The sequence below is a fragment of the Lepidothrix coronata genome, unplaced genomic scaffold (assembly GCF_001604755.1).
Source record: "Lepidothrix coronata isolate B3197 unplaced genomic scaffold, Lepidothrix_coronata-1.0 Scaffold78, whole genome shotgun sequence".
NCBI classification, from domain to species: domain Eukaryota; kingdom Metazoa; phylum Chordata; class Aves; order Passeriformes; family Pipridae; genus Lepidothrix; species Lepidothrix coronata.
The window spans coordinates 3,677,936-3,694,736 of NW_016690258.1; the positions used below are offsets into that span (position 1 = coordinate 3,677,936).

At 36.3% G+C, this 16,801-nt stretch overlaps 1 protein-coding gene across 12 annotated transcripts in view; it reads left to right on the plus strand.

Moving 5' to 3' along the window:
* CACNA1D (calcium voltage-gated channel subunit alpha1 D) overlaps positions 1–16,801 on the plus strand; it is a 209,333-nt gene that overhangs the window by 103,608 nt on the left and 88,924 nt on the right. For 9 of the 12 annotated variants that reach the window (XM_017820002.1, XM_017819992.1, XM_017819995.1 and 6 more), the window contains exons 6-8: positions 1,058–1,210; positions 2,204–2,400; positions 13,622–13,725. In XM_017820002.1, coding sequence (XP_017675491.1) covers positions 1,058–1,210; positions 2,204–2,400; positions 13,622–13,725 — 454 coding nt within the window. Of the gene's footprint in view, positions 1–1,057; positions 1,211–2,203; positions 2,401–13,040; positions 13,145–13,621; positions 13,726–16,801 lie in introns of all 12 variants that reach the window. The other 3 variants (XM_017819993.1, XM_017820001.1, XM_017820003.1) reach the window with 1 other exon arrangement.

The window sequence follows — 16,801 nt, forward strand, 5'->3', positions numbered from 1 at the left end:
CTGAAAGTGTAGGTGGTCCTAAATTGGTTTGTATGTTGGTAAGTGTATGCCAAAGCACATTACACATTTTGTCTTTCCTGCCCCCTCCAGTGCACATGAATGCCTTCTGTTTATCTCAGTAGACCTAACAGATAAATTAGGAAACTTAAAAAGTAGAACAAAATTGTTTAAAGAAAACCATTGAATTTCCTGATATTTCCCCTTTTCTTTTAATACATTATTAATTATTGAAGCTATTTGGGCTGAATACAAGATTCATGGCTTACGATTCAGCTCTTTCCAAGAGATTCAGCAGAAGAAAGCTGATCCTGTGTTTATTCTATCATGGTCTGTTACATGGAAATGATCATGATTTTGCATATTTGGCAAAAGGACTTCAGTGAGGATAGAAGCAGCCTATGGAATGTCAGAAAGGAAGTCTATTAAATTAAAAACGAGGCATTATTTTATTCTCATTGGTACTGTGGCAGCTTCATTAGTCTGGGATTCACCTGTTTTTGTAAAGCCAAAATTCGGATAAATATTTGATTGAGAAAAAGAAAATGAAGTAGTTCTGAAAGTGATAGGAGAGAGAAATGATATGAGTAAGTTTGTTCAGAGTAAAAACGTGTTTTCCCAGTTAACTATATTTTTCTCTCCAGACCAAAAATACAGTTCTGCAATTGGCTGAGTGTACATTTTCTCAGGACTTGCCACAAAGTTGTGGTTGTTGCACAGAACTTGTTAAAGGTCATATGAAATGACCTGTAGCCCAACACTGACTACAGACCCTTTCTTTTTAGAAAACCACAGATTCTTGTGACACATTTCAAGCACTTCTTCTGTGACATAACAGAGGAAATAATTGGTCAGAAAGTTTTAGATTCGTTTGAAGCTTTTTGTTACAGGAACATTTTGTGGTTCTGGGCAGAAGAATTTTTTTAATTTTTTTTTAAAAAAGTTATCTCTGCATGTCTGTTTCAATAATGTCTAATAATCTGTAATTATAGAAAGTTTGGAAGTGTGAGACATAGAGATATGACTTATATCTTATAACCTCATTTTTTTTCCCTTTTAGGTTTACAAGTTGTCCTGAACTCCATTATAAAAGCCATGGTCCCCCTCCTCCATATTGCCCTTTTGGTATTGTTTGTAATCATAATCTATGCTATTATAGGATTGGAACTTTTTATTGGAAAAATGCACAAATCTTGTTTTCTTATTGATTCAGGTAAGTCATGAAACTGTTGACTAAAATAAGGGTTTAATTATGTTTTCTTTCAAATCTGTGGGATTTCAGTTTGAAATAGAACCAGGGGCCAAAGCACTAAAACTTCTGTAACCCCAATTTACACTGTGGTTTATAATTTTAGGAAGAGTGCGTTCAGTGGAAAAAAAAACAAACCAAAAAACCAAAAAACAAACCAACACCAAAACCACAAAAAAATCAAACCACTCAAAGACTAGAACATGCTGTGAGTAGGTTTTCATTTCTGATATGTGTAGTTTAAATGTCAGTAATGAAAATAATAAGTGACTATGTACAAGGCATAACTTATTGGCTTTTTTCTCATCCCTGATTGCTGAAAAGGTACCTAGTCCTCTTTCAGGGAAGACAGACTTTACCAAGTTCATAATTTGTCAGTGTTTCTCCTTCAAGATTGTGGCAGTGTGGTAAGAAGTGCAGTTCTGAAATGAGTAAAGAAAGAAAATGGTGTTCTCCATCCAGGTGAAATGATGAAATGGAGGTGTGTGTTGGTGGAGAATTTTGAAGGAGTAAAACCTCATGAGGGAGAGATCTTACCTGGTGGCTAAGGGTGCATTTCTATCAGCTAAGTAATGAAGATGATGTGTAGGAATTAGATCTCTTTTTTCTTAATGGTCCTCGTGTTGGCATGAAGTGGCAAAAAGTGAAGTAACAGCAATGGAAAGGAAAGAAAAAAATTAGCCTGAGGAGCTTCTACGAAATGATGTATTATTACATGCTTCTTTCCACTGCTTAATTACTCAGGCTTTTGTATACATTGTTTTGATTAAGTTATTTTGTGGTTGTAAGGCCCAGGTGAGAGAGACTCAAAGCTCGAAAGCTCCCACATGTTGCATTTCTCAGCTTGAAATCTGGATTTATGTTACAGCAAGGTTGATGTTTCTTCATGCAAGGGGTTAACTCATAAAAAATTGAGAACTCAAAGCTGTGATTTTTTTTTTTTTGATCAATTTTCAGATATACTAGTTGAAGAAGATCCAGCACCTTGTGCATTCTCAGGGAACGGACGTCAGTGTGTCATGAATGGCACCGAATGTAAGGGTGGATGGGTTGGACCGAACGGAGGCATAACCAACTTTGATAACTTTGCATTTGCAATGTTGACTGTGTTCCAGTGTATAACCATGGAAGGCTGGACGGATGTGTTGTACTGGGTAAGTTCATAAATCACTGACTGAGCTTGCTTTGCTTTTATGTTCAAGGGAGAATTGAGAATTGTGTTTTGCAATGCCGTCATCAGGAGATCTGGATGAGTTTTGCAGAAGACAAACTCAGCTGCATATTCTTTCCAGTCACACATGTTACTGGACTCCTCAGGCTAAAAAGATATTTTAAAAACAAATTTTTTCATTGCTTATTTGAGATTTTTTTTCCCTATTCCATTTGGATAAATGTAATACTACATTCATGTCCTTTGGACTAGCCTTTTTTCATGTGAGCCTACAGATATTAAGTATGTCTTCAGTGATTAAGTTTAAGAGCTCTCTTTTTGCAGTATTTCTGCAGAATTTTTCCCAATGTTAACATAAATTAGAACAAAGCACGCTCTCAACTGTCATTGCTTGCCATGGGGACTGCAAACCATTTGTTAACCATTCAGAAACAACAAATTACAAGAGCCGTGACCCTGATGTCATCTCCATAGAAGCAGCAAAAGGTATTCAAAAACTAACTGTGTAAATTCCCACCTTTAAATGCTACTTTGACATGAGGTATGGTACCTCCACAGTCTTGCAACATAAACGAAGTCAGGTGGACACAGACTGAGAAACTGAAGATTTATTTAGTCCTGATTTTCCAAATGAGAACACACAGATTTTTAAAGGAATAGTCTCCTAAATATACAGATAGACATTTCTCTGCTTAACCCCATTGCAGTCTAAAGGACACTACATTCTTTTGTGAATCTTTAAGCATCTGAATATCTGATGTGAGTGATTTGTCCAGGGTCATTCAAGAAGCCCCTGACAGCACCTTCCAGGTGCTGAACATCAGTGAGAATATTCTGTACTACTTGGTACTCTGCAGTAAGTCTTTGTGGCAATTAGGACCTTATAACTAATACAACTCTAACCCTTCAAAGGTTGGAAAATATTTATGGAAGAAAAGTGATTACTAGTAAGGATCACTGTTAGCAAGCTGTTAAAAGTGGACGAGATCTGCAGATGTATTTTACTGGAACTATACCGCAGGTGATGTTGCTACCAGCAGCTCACATGGTGAATTTGTTACTTTGTCTGGCCAAGTGGGACTATTTACTGTTATTATCTGTTGTGGGGTACTGGATGCATTTAAGAATCTAGTATTACCCAGTGAATGAACACATAATTTTATGTAGTCATTTGTTGCAAATCAAGGTAAAACAAGCTGTTGCTAAAACATTTAACATCAATGTAATCTCAGATAAAATATGTGATACTGGAGTACAGAATATGGAGATGTTTTAAGATAATGTTACTGTTTAAGATAATGAATGGACATTATTTTAGGATGGAAAGACAAAAAAAGGCAAATATGAATATCTGCTTCCACTGTCTTACCAGAGATACAAAACCAAATTGTAATAAAAGAATACTACAAGAAGCTAAGGCAGCCATTTTAGCTCAATGTGCACGGGTTTTGTGGATTGCTTTTTACTTGGAAATCTGTTGATGATACACAGACTGAATCAGTTTTACACAAAACAAACAAATAAAACCAAACCCATAAATATTAGAAACTGCACAACATTCTCATTTCCATTCAGTCACTGTGTGAACAGTGAAATAAATTCTGTGGGCTTATCTTGCGAGCAGGTGTAATGTGAGGGGGTGAAATATGTGCAATATTTTGCATCGTGTTCTGTGGCATTCTGTTAGCAAGGATGACAGCTGAGAATGACAGCTTCCAATAGCACTCCCTGGCACAGCTCGTTATCACCTGGTTAACGACAGTAAACTTGGTTTAAAAATTCTCCAAGCACCAATAATGATTTTTCCCTGAGGCATATCTATTATAAGTTGAGGCCTTGATCCTGCTACTGCTGGGAACCCTTCAGATCGTGGTGACTCACATGGGCATCCTGCTGCTCACCAGTTTGCATCTGAATCCCATATGTCCTACTGTTTTTTAGAGAGTTCATCTGGCCGCTTTTTTCTTTCTAACTTACTTGCAACTCACTGGATAGCAGATATTACATATTCCATCCACAAGAAATATGAACTCCTTAGTGCCAAAAGTTAGACTTGGGAGGTGAAGGGGTGTAGTGTCCTTGTTTTCACCAGCCAGTGCAGCCTGTATGTTCTCAAATTGTACAGTATGTTTGTGGCTGCACACCTGTGTGCCTTCTCCATTTATACCAGGACTCTGTTTATTCCCAGTCACAGTCCTTTCTGTTTGCTCTTGAGCCCTAACTGAAGGCTCATGTTATTAGTTTTGGGTTCCAGTGCAGTCCTTGTTATTGGCCAAGTGGCAGCTTTTGTGTGCCCAGGTTTTTAATGCTCTGGCTCCCATTCTAAAGTGGAGACCATAGTACTCTTTGCCTCACTTTCAATTTATGCTAGCAAGCTCTCAAGAATTACAAAAATTTGAGTCTGCATTTGCATATCTGGCTCTAGATTTTTCCCATGTCTTTGAAACATCTAGATGTAAAGTCTATTAATGGCAAACACGGATTTTGTAAATTGGTTTTTATTTTTAGCTGTTTCACTCGCTACGTAGGAACACAGATAATGAGCAGTGATACTTGCCAGCAAAACCCTCAATTTTCCCATGAGTACCAAAATTATCACATTTAATTCTTTTTGTTTTCACCATAGTGAAGTTATCTTTAGTTACTACACTCAAATAATCCACGCTGACACTACTGTAACTTGAATGAGAGATGGGCAGGGCCTCTGAGAAACCACCTTGATGGGATGGGCTGCCAGCACAGTTGATTCCATGATGAAGCAACTGTATTAGTGGCTACTGAATTTTCCTAGCTCAATGTTATGGAGAGATGCTGCATTACCAAGTCAAATATTAACAGCTCCTCAGTTCTCTGACACCAGCTAGGACTGTTCAGATTGATCTGGAGACTTTTTGAGATTGAAGAACTCAAGCTGAAATTGCTGAATACATTGATGTCTTAAATGGTTTTGCCTATTAATACACATACTGATATGTTAACAAGATATTCTCTCAAGGATTCATGTTTAAAATACTCAGTTAATTACTTGAAATGTCGAAGCGGTCTCCAATATATCTAAAACTTGCATAAGGTTTAAGGAAAGGGATGACAGGTTTTTTTAATATAGCCCTTACTGATACTTTTTAAAACTGTCTGTTACTAGTTTTTGCTAATAACATACATTATCATCAAAGAAATACTTCATTCATAATTCCTCTGCATTTATAACAAAAATAGTGTGCACTTAAGAATCTGTTTCTTGCTTTAGAAAGCTTTATATACTTCAATATATTCACTGAAGCATCTTAGAACATCTGAAGAAAATCCATCAGTTCTGTAACACAGCCTGTTTAGGCTACACAGCACTTTTGCATGTGTCTATATGCCATTTTGCATAAGTGTCTACACAGCCATTGCATTAATGTTACTGGAAGTAACCTATCAAGATGGAAAAGACTGTATCAGTAACTGTATTTCCATATACAAGAACTGTGGCTTCCTTACAGGTTTCTCAATAGTACCAGGAAGTTTTCTTTATTATGCATGAGTTAAAGGTAGAAAATCACTCTATATTTATTTTCTAACTAGGTGGGAATTAGAAAAAAACTATAACTCCCACATAAACCTATGTATAGAAAAAGAAAATAATTACAATAATAAAACAAAGCAGTTTATTAATTTTTTTCAGAATGTTAATCAGATGATGAGGAACTCAATCTTTTTGATTGAGATCTTTTTAGAATGCTCCTAGTTCAAGAATCTTTAAGGAGAGCTTACTCAGAAGTATTATAAGGGTGTATAGTGTACTTGAAACCAGGCGATGTGCAGCCAAAGATTTTTTTCCTGAACACAAGGAAGTGTTTTACAAATACATCTCACAAGAAAACCCTTGGCTCATGCACAAAATGTATTATTAAGCTATAAACAAAAAGCTGCAAAATATGAAGTGTTATCAAAACTGTCATCAGAGTGCTGAGGAGTCTCCTAAAAAATACTTTTTGAAAAACGCAACCAGCAGTTAAATAATCAATAACATTCTAGGACTTTAAATTGAATGATTTAATAAGCTAATGGGAATCAACTACTGAGGGTGATTTAAGGCATATTAGTCCCACTCCACCTGCAGAAAGGGCAGGCATGTTGCTGATCCAAATAATACTTGTCAGGGATGAATTTCATCTTATTGCTGGAGAGAAGTCAAAGAATGCTTGACAGCTTTTTTCCCCTTTGTAAATCAGTTGCAAATATTCAGCAGTGTTAAAAATTGTGAAGAAAAATAGCAGAAAATACTTATTTCTTCCTTTTTTTTGTTACATACCTACGGACAGCTTGATGCTGCTCTGTTAGCATTGCTCAGCACCACTCTCAGGTCATCTAAGGGAGACTCTTCAGTGGAACAAGTCAGCTCATCCCCAAAGGCATTGATGTGCTGCATGCTCAGTGCTCCCAGCCTTCGATGACTGCATAGCCAGAAATTTAACACATGATGTACAGCTGGAGAAAGAGTGATAGAAATTTTGGATGGCAGCATTAGTATATTGCATAAATCTCGCTGAAGAGCCAGGGACAGCAGGCAGAATTTTTTCAATTTGAGTGTTAATTGCTTCAATCCAGTTTCATGTTAAAATCCAGCTTAACTCCTCTGCCTTTAAGGTAATGATTTGGACTAATTACCTTTTTATGCTCTCTAGGTATAAAAAGCTCCGAATCAACCCATTTTAGATTGCAAAGAGAGAGAACTTAATCTCAGAGAGAAAAGGGAATGATCAAATTCAGACATGCAAACAGAGCTACCATCCCAAGGAATAATATATATATTAAGAGTTTGAATTAGGATCAGAGGGGAGGATAATATAGTGTAATTTTTTTCCAATTAGCATCTTAACACAGACCCCACACGAAGAGGATTTTAAACAACCTAACAGGGAAATATCTTTCCCATGAAGTGAACTTGATTGACTTTGACAAGTTATCTTGTATCTCAGTCTTAGCTGACTGCTGACCTGAACTGCAGTCAAAGCGTGGAACTAATTTCTTGTCACAGATCATTGCAAATACTAAAAAGAACTTATTATTTCTCCCCAGAAATTTTAAGTAAAAATGGGTAGAAACTGGATTAGAAATAGAGTCTGGAATTCAGGTAGTGCTAAGAATTCCACTAGTGGAATAGCTAGAGTTTCTTCCAAAAACTTTGCCATGAGAAGAAAACCATTATTTTAAAAGCATCGTAGTTCCCAGTCTGTCCCAGGATAACAGTTTAGTAAATAAATTCAAATCTCCCTTGAGTATTCGGGTTTTGGTCATTATTGCTACATAAACTAAGGTAACAGTCGTACATCATATAACTGAACAGCGTATGCTATTCTTGCATTTTGTTGTGTCCAGCATATGGGGAATATTAAATACATCCAATTGTTATATAATCTTGTATAAGTGGCATAGCAGATACCAAATGGGTGTTTAGTACCTGTCACCAAACTGGATATTATTATTTTGTTCATTTTAATACATGATAGCTAAATATTTAAAAAGTAAGCACACTGTTCATCGTATTAGTTACTCAATTCCAATAGTTTTCGAGCCCTTAGATTTAACAAATCAAATCAGTGCATAGGGTGTATAAATTTCTTTTGTGAAGTTAGCTTGGGCAACATAGATAAATAGGTGAGAAGCACTCACAAAAATTGTTAATCCTGAATTAACAAGCTGAAACTCATGAAAGAATCAAACACTTGAATTTTTTTTTTATACCCATTTTGTTAAGCCTGGTAGAGTCTTCAGCAGCAAACCTTCTCTGGGTTACTCTTTTGTAGAGGTTGTACTGGTAGTACTCTTGATTTTTGTTATGGTGGTGTCCCTCTGCTCTGCAGTTTCAACCTGGCATAGCTATCTGAAAAAGGACATAATTTCTTAGCAGTCACGTTTGACATCAAGGCTTTCCTTGGAACAATTACTTGATTTCCGCCCGCCCCCTCCCCCTGGTTAGACAGTAAGCTGATTAATGGAATGGCACTCACAGGAATTAGCTAAAATAGCATCATATGGAATATGAAGTGTCTGAATGAAAAAGACCTGCATCCAAACGAATTTCTGAACAGTCTTAGTAAAATTTTACAAACATTTTAAAGAATAAATGCCTCATGTGAGTACCAAATTTTTATGTTTCATTTGCTAAGTATGGATAAAAACAACAAAAGGAAGATATTGAGGTCTGTTCAGATAGAGCAAAGCAAATTAATAAAACTGAAGCAGTCTTACAAGTTGAGGTTTAACTTAACAGGATCACTTATGAGTCCATGTGCAACTGTAGCACAGTTTACCTACAGAAGACTAAGGCCAAATTTAAGAGGTGATTAAGCAAGTCTGAGCTTCTCTAGGTACTGTGGCAACTTCTCTAAGGGATCTGTTTCTCTTTATGCCTACCTTGGTGCCTGAGCCATGAAATTCTGGTTTTCCAGTTGTTGCTGAGCTGAAATGCTTACCAAAGCAGTGGGCTCGGTGCACGTCCCACCAGTGCACCTCTGCTTGGTTCAGTGTCAGCACCACAGCAAAGATATGAGTCTGGCCAACCAGGAAAACGTCAGAGAAATCTGTGCTTTGACTCCAGAACCCAGATAAGATTGGATACAAAATTTACATGCTTTTACAAACCAACCTGGAGGCTGCTGTGCTTCAAGCACAGCCTGTTGTAAGTCAGCTTTTAGTTGACTCCACTTCAGTCAAGAATATCTCAGGACAAAACCTTTGAAGCCAGGGGGCTTTGAAAAGCTGTCTGGTGTGCTCTACACTAAGTAGAATAAATAGCCTGATCTGAGGTTTTGTGAACCTCCATTGTGTGCTTTGAAGAATGCAGGGTTAGTCCCACTTCACAAAATGCAGATTTCTGAAGGATTTTTACACCTGTCAAGAGACTGAGTCTGTCAGTCTTAACAGTTTGTGAGGTGATTCAGTAGATTATAGGTAGCAATAAGTAAACCCAGCAGTTATGTGTTTGTTGGAATGTTACGAAAAGAGGAAGGTAAAGTTGAAACCTAAGGAAACTAAGAAACCTAAAATATTTAAGAGAGTTTGAAACATTGTGGAAAAAAATTCAAAATAGGTTCATGCATCAGCACATTGTATCTGTAATGGTACAAATGCAGAATTAGAGGTGTTACTGCATTGCTTTATCATTATCCCCAGCCAAGGCTTACATAAATTAATATATACAAAGAGCTTGCAACAGTTTTCAGTGAAAGAATACCAGGTGTACAGAAAAGTAAGACCTTGATTTGCATACAATTGCATGTGAGGATTTTACTCACAATTACCACAGATAGGGATAAATGAGATTTTAATGATTTCTAATTGATGTTTTAGATTGGAGTGTGCCATCTGCTGCTGTGTAGCACTAAGGGTTATGTCTGCTGTAAATTTGACTTTCTCCCCATTTCACTTGAGAGTCTTGGTCTCTGATCACTTATGCTATGTTGTAATAGTAGTTGACTCCAGCTACAGCACAGCTAACAAGATAATTCACTCCAAGTGCCAGATGAGGCAGTTTCAGACTGTACCAAGTTTGTCCTATCAGCCCAAGATAATTCTTCAAGACTGCAGACATATACCCACAAATATATACACAGAAAATATAAAGAGCCAAGTGGACAATGCATAGTAAACATCTACTGCTATGGTCAAACAGAATTAAGGGACATGAAAAATACTTTGTCCTTCCTATCATCCATCATCTCATCTGTCCTCTGGTTGATGTGGTGGATAAACTAATTAGAACAGAAATTCAAACAGTAAGATTGGATCTGTAAAAAGGCACAAAGAAGAGCAAGAAGGATGGTACTTGGTGGTGTCCTCGCAATAGGTGCTATGAAGGCTAAAAGCCTCATGGCCTCAAAAAGAGCCAGGACAAGTCTATTGAGAGCCATTAAATATGACAATTCCTTTGGTTATTGTGCATCCCTGAGCCACAGAGTGGGGAGTCTTGCACGATGTTTCACTGAGGATTTGAGGTGTGGTGTCTCCTTCAATTCCTGGTGTTACTTTAGCATCATTCAAGGGCTTTTATTGCTTGTATTAGTTACAACTTCTAGTACATTTGGAATTTGTCTTTAACTCCTTATTCTGCACTTTGTGTGAAAAGTCAGCATTAATCCTTTCAATCTTGTTGCTGAGGATGGAGATTTTTCTGTTCTCATATATTAACCGAGTTCTGTCTCAGTCTTTAATCAGAAGGCAAATCGACTCCTTTAATCTTTCTTTAATTGGAAGTTATGGAAAATGCCATTTGACATGCATGAAATAAGCAGCAAAGTTTTCCAAAAGGAAAGGACTTCTTTTTATACTTTGATCTCTGGTATTAATGCAATCTGAAATATTTCTTCATGAATAGAAATTACGACACATTACTTGAATAGAGTTTAATTGTATCTAGAATTAAGTGATAAAGTTGTTGAGTACTGCTGTTTCAGGCTGTTCTTTTTAGGAATTCAATCTTAGATTAGTACCAAGGTGTTCTACTAGGTTCAGGTGTTCCTGAATTATGGAATGCTTTTGAATTAGCTCAGCGCCTGCCCAAAATGAAAACTTTCTTCTAGTATTGGTTAGCTGCAGTTGCCAATTTTTACTTCACAAGAGATTAGTCCTGGATAGATGAACCTAAAACATTGGGCTTAAAATGAAACCACATAAATGAAAAGGAATTTTTTTATACATTACACACTATAAAGTGAAGGGAGCAAATATAAATCACAATTGCCCCTGCTGACAGAGCAGGAGAATTTGAGCTTCACTCCTGAGTTACTGAGTTAGCACAATGCCTGGCTGCTTGAATATGTTCTCTTTGTGAGCAAAAACAGAGTATGGAGTTGTATTGCAGTGATTTCCAGAGCTCTGTTTTCTCAAAGTAAAATTGCAAATATTAATGTTTAAGGTTTTTCAAAAAGACACATAGGAGGCAAATGTTATCAACACCAGATGAATTTGTCTTCACACTGGCGACTTGCAAGCAACTGCTGATGGAATAATTTAGTTAGATGCAAAATACATTTGTATGTATTTGAAATTTAATTAAAATGTTTGCTCTGATCAGTTATTGCTGAAAAACACTTTGCCTGTATGGTATGAGCCGTGTCTGTTAACATGAAATTGAAGCTAATGATCCCAACCTTTCTGAATGGCTGTAATCCTTCAACTTCCTATCAACTTCTCCAAAATCCAGCTCTGTTGAAACTAGAAGGAAAAAAAATCCGACCCAAATATGTATTTTCAAGTTTTCTTTTTTCTTTTTATCTTTTTTTTCCGCCTAGAAAGTGTAAGTAATTTTAAGCTACTTTTCGGTACCTCAGTTCAGTTGCAAAAGCATTTTAGAAGACAATACGTAGATTATTTTAAAAGATGCAAGAAAAAGCTGTGTAATGTAATCTTCCTTGGTTACTTAGGAATTTTGTTTACTTTGGTAAGTATAAACTGGTATTAATACAAATCACCACTGTGGTGATTTGTTAAGGACAGGAGTTTAACTTGATTAGCCATAGAGCTCAAAGCCTGATCACAAATTTCAGATACAACAAACACAACAGCATTCACAGAAGTGAAAACACATCTGCAAAAAGGTTGTTCTACAACACCATGTCTAATTTTTGTCTGCTGAATTTTCATGGCTAAAAAACAGCTTAAGAAGAATCTAATGCAAACTTGTCAGTATAAACAAAAAAGCCACAAAAATTCCTTTTCAAGAAGAGACATTTCCAAGAAGTTTTACATCAGAAGTATTTTTGTTACTTAGCAAAATGTCTTTTTGCACCTGAATGCTACACACAAAACCAAATTTCCCTGTTTTAAAATACCTCTTTTTCTGAATAGACATTTTTAGATCTCCATCGGTGTATTTCTTCAGTCATTCTTTGATAGGTATAATGATCTGGCCAAGAACAGACAGTGGAAGAGTTCTTTGTGGAAAATATGTGAGTCTATAGAGACTGTATTTAAAGCTCAGTTACTTCAACCTCACTTTAAAAAAAATTAATTAGCAACAACTTTTTAAAGTTTATTCAGCCTTGATATAATTTATGTTCAAAAGTGTGTCTGGAGCGTTTCCATTATGTTTCTAAAATTTTACACAAGTTTGTTCTCATTTATTTATTTTTTAATTAATTTAAAATATCTGGCAGCATCCGACTCGTATTTCAGGAGAAAACTATTGGAATTCCTTGTTACAGAAAAAGTAATACTTCCTGTACTGTTGAGATACATATTGCTGTTTATTTTCTCAAATGATCATTCATGTCAATAGGATATATAGGAACTAAAAATCCTAATATTTCAATATACTTTGTGATCATCATTTTAATTGGAGATCTGAAATTTATTTCATGTTCTCAGTGTTAAAGAACAGAACTGTTGTAATGCCCCATTTATGTTTGTTATTATTTCTGATCTGAATACTAGGTTCAGTCACCATTTTGTTTTAGAGTATTGTATTAGAAATGCAAAGTGAACGTGGCCAGTGCCGCCTTTTCACATTTGTTCTTTCATTACTGAAGGAATGCATAGAATGTTATCTAACCTGAATGATCAAATTCTCCTTTTCTCTGACTCTTCATTGCTGTTAATATAGTGATCTACTCTATAAGATCATCTTATTTCTTGCAGATGAATGATGCTATGGGATTTGAATTGCCATGGGTGTATTTTGTCAGTCTCGTCATCTTTGGGTCATTTTTCGTACTAAATCTTGTTCTTGGTGTATTGAGCGGGTAAGCATACACCTTTTTCATCATGAAGGCAGAGTCCTGAATTCAGTTGCCATGAACACACAGGTTATCTTGTACAGGTGAGACTTCAGTTGTGATGACGTCTTTTAATAAACCTCTATTGCTTCCTCCTCTGATTAGAACAGAAAAAGTTGTCTCTGGTTGTCATATAACACACAAACACCAAAATCAGAGTTTAGACCTATCAATATATATTCATGTCCAACCTTGTGGCAAAGTTATAAAAAGGACTAATAATTCTCATACACTTACTTAAATGTTATTTCAATTAATCTTCTAAGGCATCACATAGACAAAAAAATTTGGGTAAGTAAATTTAAACAGTTGTTCATTCATTTTTTTTTAAGAACTGGATAAGCCATAAACTTTGTGTTGAACCTACGTGATCTGGCAGCTGCAAAAAGGACTCTGCTGTTTAATAAATGACTGAATCATAACTTATTTCCTTACGTTTTACAGGTAAATGATGCAATAGGATGTGAATGGCCATGGATCTATTTTGTTAGTCTTATCATCCTTGGCTCATTTTTCGTACTTAACCTGGTTCTTGGTGTACTTAGTGGGTAAGCAGTTGAGTTAACATTGTGTATGCTACTGCTACTTGTAAGATGGCCTCTGCATTTACTCAAGCTTCTCAGCAAATGGCTTTTTTGCATGCACTTGAGATTCTAATGTCATCCTACCGGTGTTTGCTCTTTGGACTGAACTGTGTGATTCTACTGCCTGTATCTGTCTTGACATCACGTTCACCATGCTTGCTAAAAGTACTCATTAAATGAGGCACTAATCTCCTTATTCTATAATATTCCTGCAGGGAAGAACATTTTGCACACAGAGGTGGGTGGTGCACCTGTGCAAATATTCTGCCCTGTGGTTATATACAAGTGTTTTTTTCTGAAAGACCAACTTTTACTTTTGTTCAAATAGTCATAAAACAATTGAAGTGTTGTTTATGTTTACCAGTCACGTATTTTGCACAAAATTTTGCAAAGCATTTTTGATGGGTGCTTCAGGATCTGTCTTACAGGAAGAGTGTGGCTGTGTTACCCTGGCACAAAGTGTTTGGTGCTTCCTGCCTTGCTGAGCTGTGAACTGCTGTGACAACCTGCACCAGGAGGCTGATATATTTATCAATAATCAAGTATCAGTTTAATGCAGTTGTCAGAGGGAGGTTGTCACAGCTTTTTCTTGGTTTGTGAACTCCAGGCTCCAGCCAAGAATTGAAGTCATATCAGCTGTAGCTGTATAATGTGCTTTAAAACTGTAATTTATGGCAAGAGTTTGTCAGGTTTTCTTCTCACAAAGCCCCCTTACTTGAGGTTGCAACTCCATTTCCTTTGCTGTTTCCTGGTTACTAACATACTTGAGCTTGGGAAGCTCCACTTTATGGTCAAGATATTTTCTGATAAACATACCAAAGATCCTGCTAGCATTTGAATACTAAAAAGAAAATTTAATGTAGTTACATGTATTAGCTTTCATTTTGCCAGAACATTATTGTTTGCTGTATATCTCAGGCAAGCTGTGCCATCTTTGTTGGCCAACAGAAGATTTTTCTCTTGCATGGAAAGCAGCCTGACAGCACAGTTACAGTGTCCTCAGGCTGCTGATTGTGTGTGCAGCCCTATTCATGTCTTTGCCACATTGTATGCTAGACTTAAAAAAATTATAATGCATTATTCCAGGAAATCAGATAAACAAAATTTCCACTTGTTGATGTAACTGTGTTACAGGAGCATTTTTATCTGATGAGTGGTTTTACAGTGTGCTTTTTAAAATCTTAAATCATTTATCTATGATAGGTTACTGTTACACACAGGAAACTAGGGAAAGCATACTTTTACCTTACTGTCAGAATTGCTTTACAAAGCAGGTATTTAAAAGCTGAAAGGTAGTGCTAAAACCACACTGCTGATTTTTTTTTTTTTTTTAAGTTAATCTCTTCCTTCCAAGGCCTATCCTGTAAAGTCTGATTTATACAGTCATATCAGCTTTGTTTTATCCAAGGACAAATGTGTAAGCTGTTGTAAAACTAAGGGCCTAGCTTTCAGCCACAGTGGACAAACAAAATAATAAATAGAAGGACAGATAAATGAGAGTAGTTGCAGTGTAAATTATTTCTTCTTTCATGCTGTTACCTAACGTTGCTGTGTGACCAGACTTTGCACTGAAGTCATTAGAGGATTAGGCTCTCACAGTTCCTTCCCTGGCCCTTAAGAAGGTCGTAAGCACCAATTAGTTTTCTTCCTGTCATGTGAAGGTGTCTGGTAACAGATAATAAATATTGCTATTTTTCCTTCCGTGACTCAGATTGTTATTGGTTTGGGAGTTTTCTGGTTTTAAAAATAAAAAAGGGAAAGCAATGCCAGATTTGGTGTTTTGTTGCATGAATAAATTCTTCTACCGAATCCATGGAAATTTAGAGAAACCCTCATGACTCTGCTTTACATTTTATTTAATACATTTAAAATACTATATAAGGCTTGCAACATTATGATATGTATGATATTTGTTGGAATATGGAGTTGCTCTTTAGCTGCCGTTCCAATACTGGGAAAGAGGTGTTCCCATGTTCTTGGGTTCCTTTCTGCAGACAAGAAATGACCCCTGATTTCTGGGTATTGTGTGACCCATGGAGCAGTAATGCTCTTCAGAGCCCTTGCTGGCTTGCCTTTGGTTTCCAGTGAACAGAAATGGCAATGTCCAGTGTGATGTTAACCCTTCTTAAATTCATCCAGTCATTAATTGCTAAATTTATTTTTCTGCCATAGCGTCACCCCCCTTCAGGGTCACTTGAGTGCTCAGGGTGTTTGATGAGTTGTATCAATCCATGTTTGCCCTGAATACATGAAAGAACCTTCCTAAAACTCCCTGGTTTTGTTTTCTATCAGAAGAAAATTACACTAGTGAGCTGAGACACGTGATATATAGATATCACCAAGGATTGACACCAGAAGGAGAAAGGAAAAGGGAGTATTCCTAAAAGATACTGATCATACCAAACTGATGTTGAGTACATAAGTGAAGAAAATGTCTTGGTGTACTTGTTTAAAACTCTGACAAACAAGGGCCAGTGTGGAATACTGTGACTCTGATTTATTTTGATTGCTATATGACATTTGTATATAAATAATAAATATTTTTCACATCTTTTCTATTTAGACCTAATAATCTAAATTTTATTGATAAAAGTGATGTACTAGTAAAATCCAGTGGATATTTTTGAATTCTTTAGTAGACAGGAAATACTTTTCATTCTGAGCCAAGCACTGAATACGTAACATGTGCATTTTTTGTTTTTTATTTAAGAGTTATCAGCTTTTACGTTTTATGCTCTTCAAATCATAGCATGAAACTTGGTTTATGATAAATCAAGAGATAAACTTAAATTTCACTAAACTGATCAAATGTCAAGAATGCAAAAATTATGCCAACTTACTTGAAAAGCATGGCTTTGCATACAGATTTTGAAAGTGGAATCTGAATGCCTTTTCTGTATGAAAGTGTTACTTCCTGTAATATCAGGTTATGCTGTGTACATTTAAATTTGTCTGCTGTTTTGATCTGTTTGTGGGTTTAAAATATTCAGTCATTCTCTTTGCACTCCTTTGTTACCCTGTGACCATCTGCCCCTTTGTA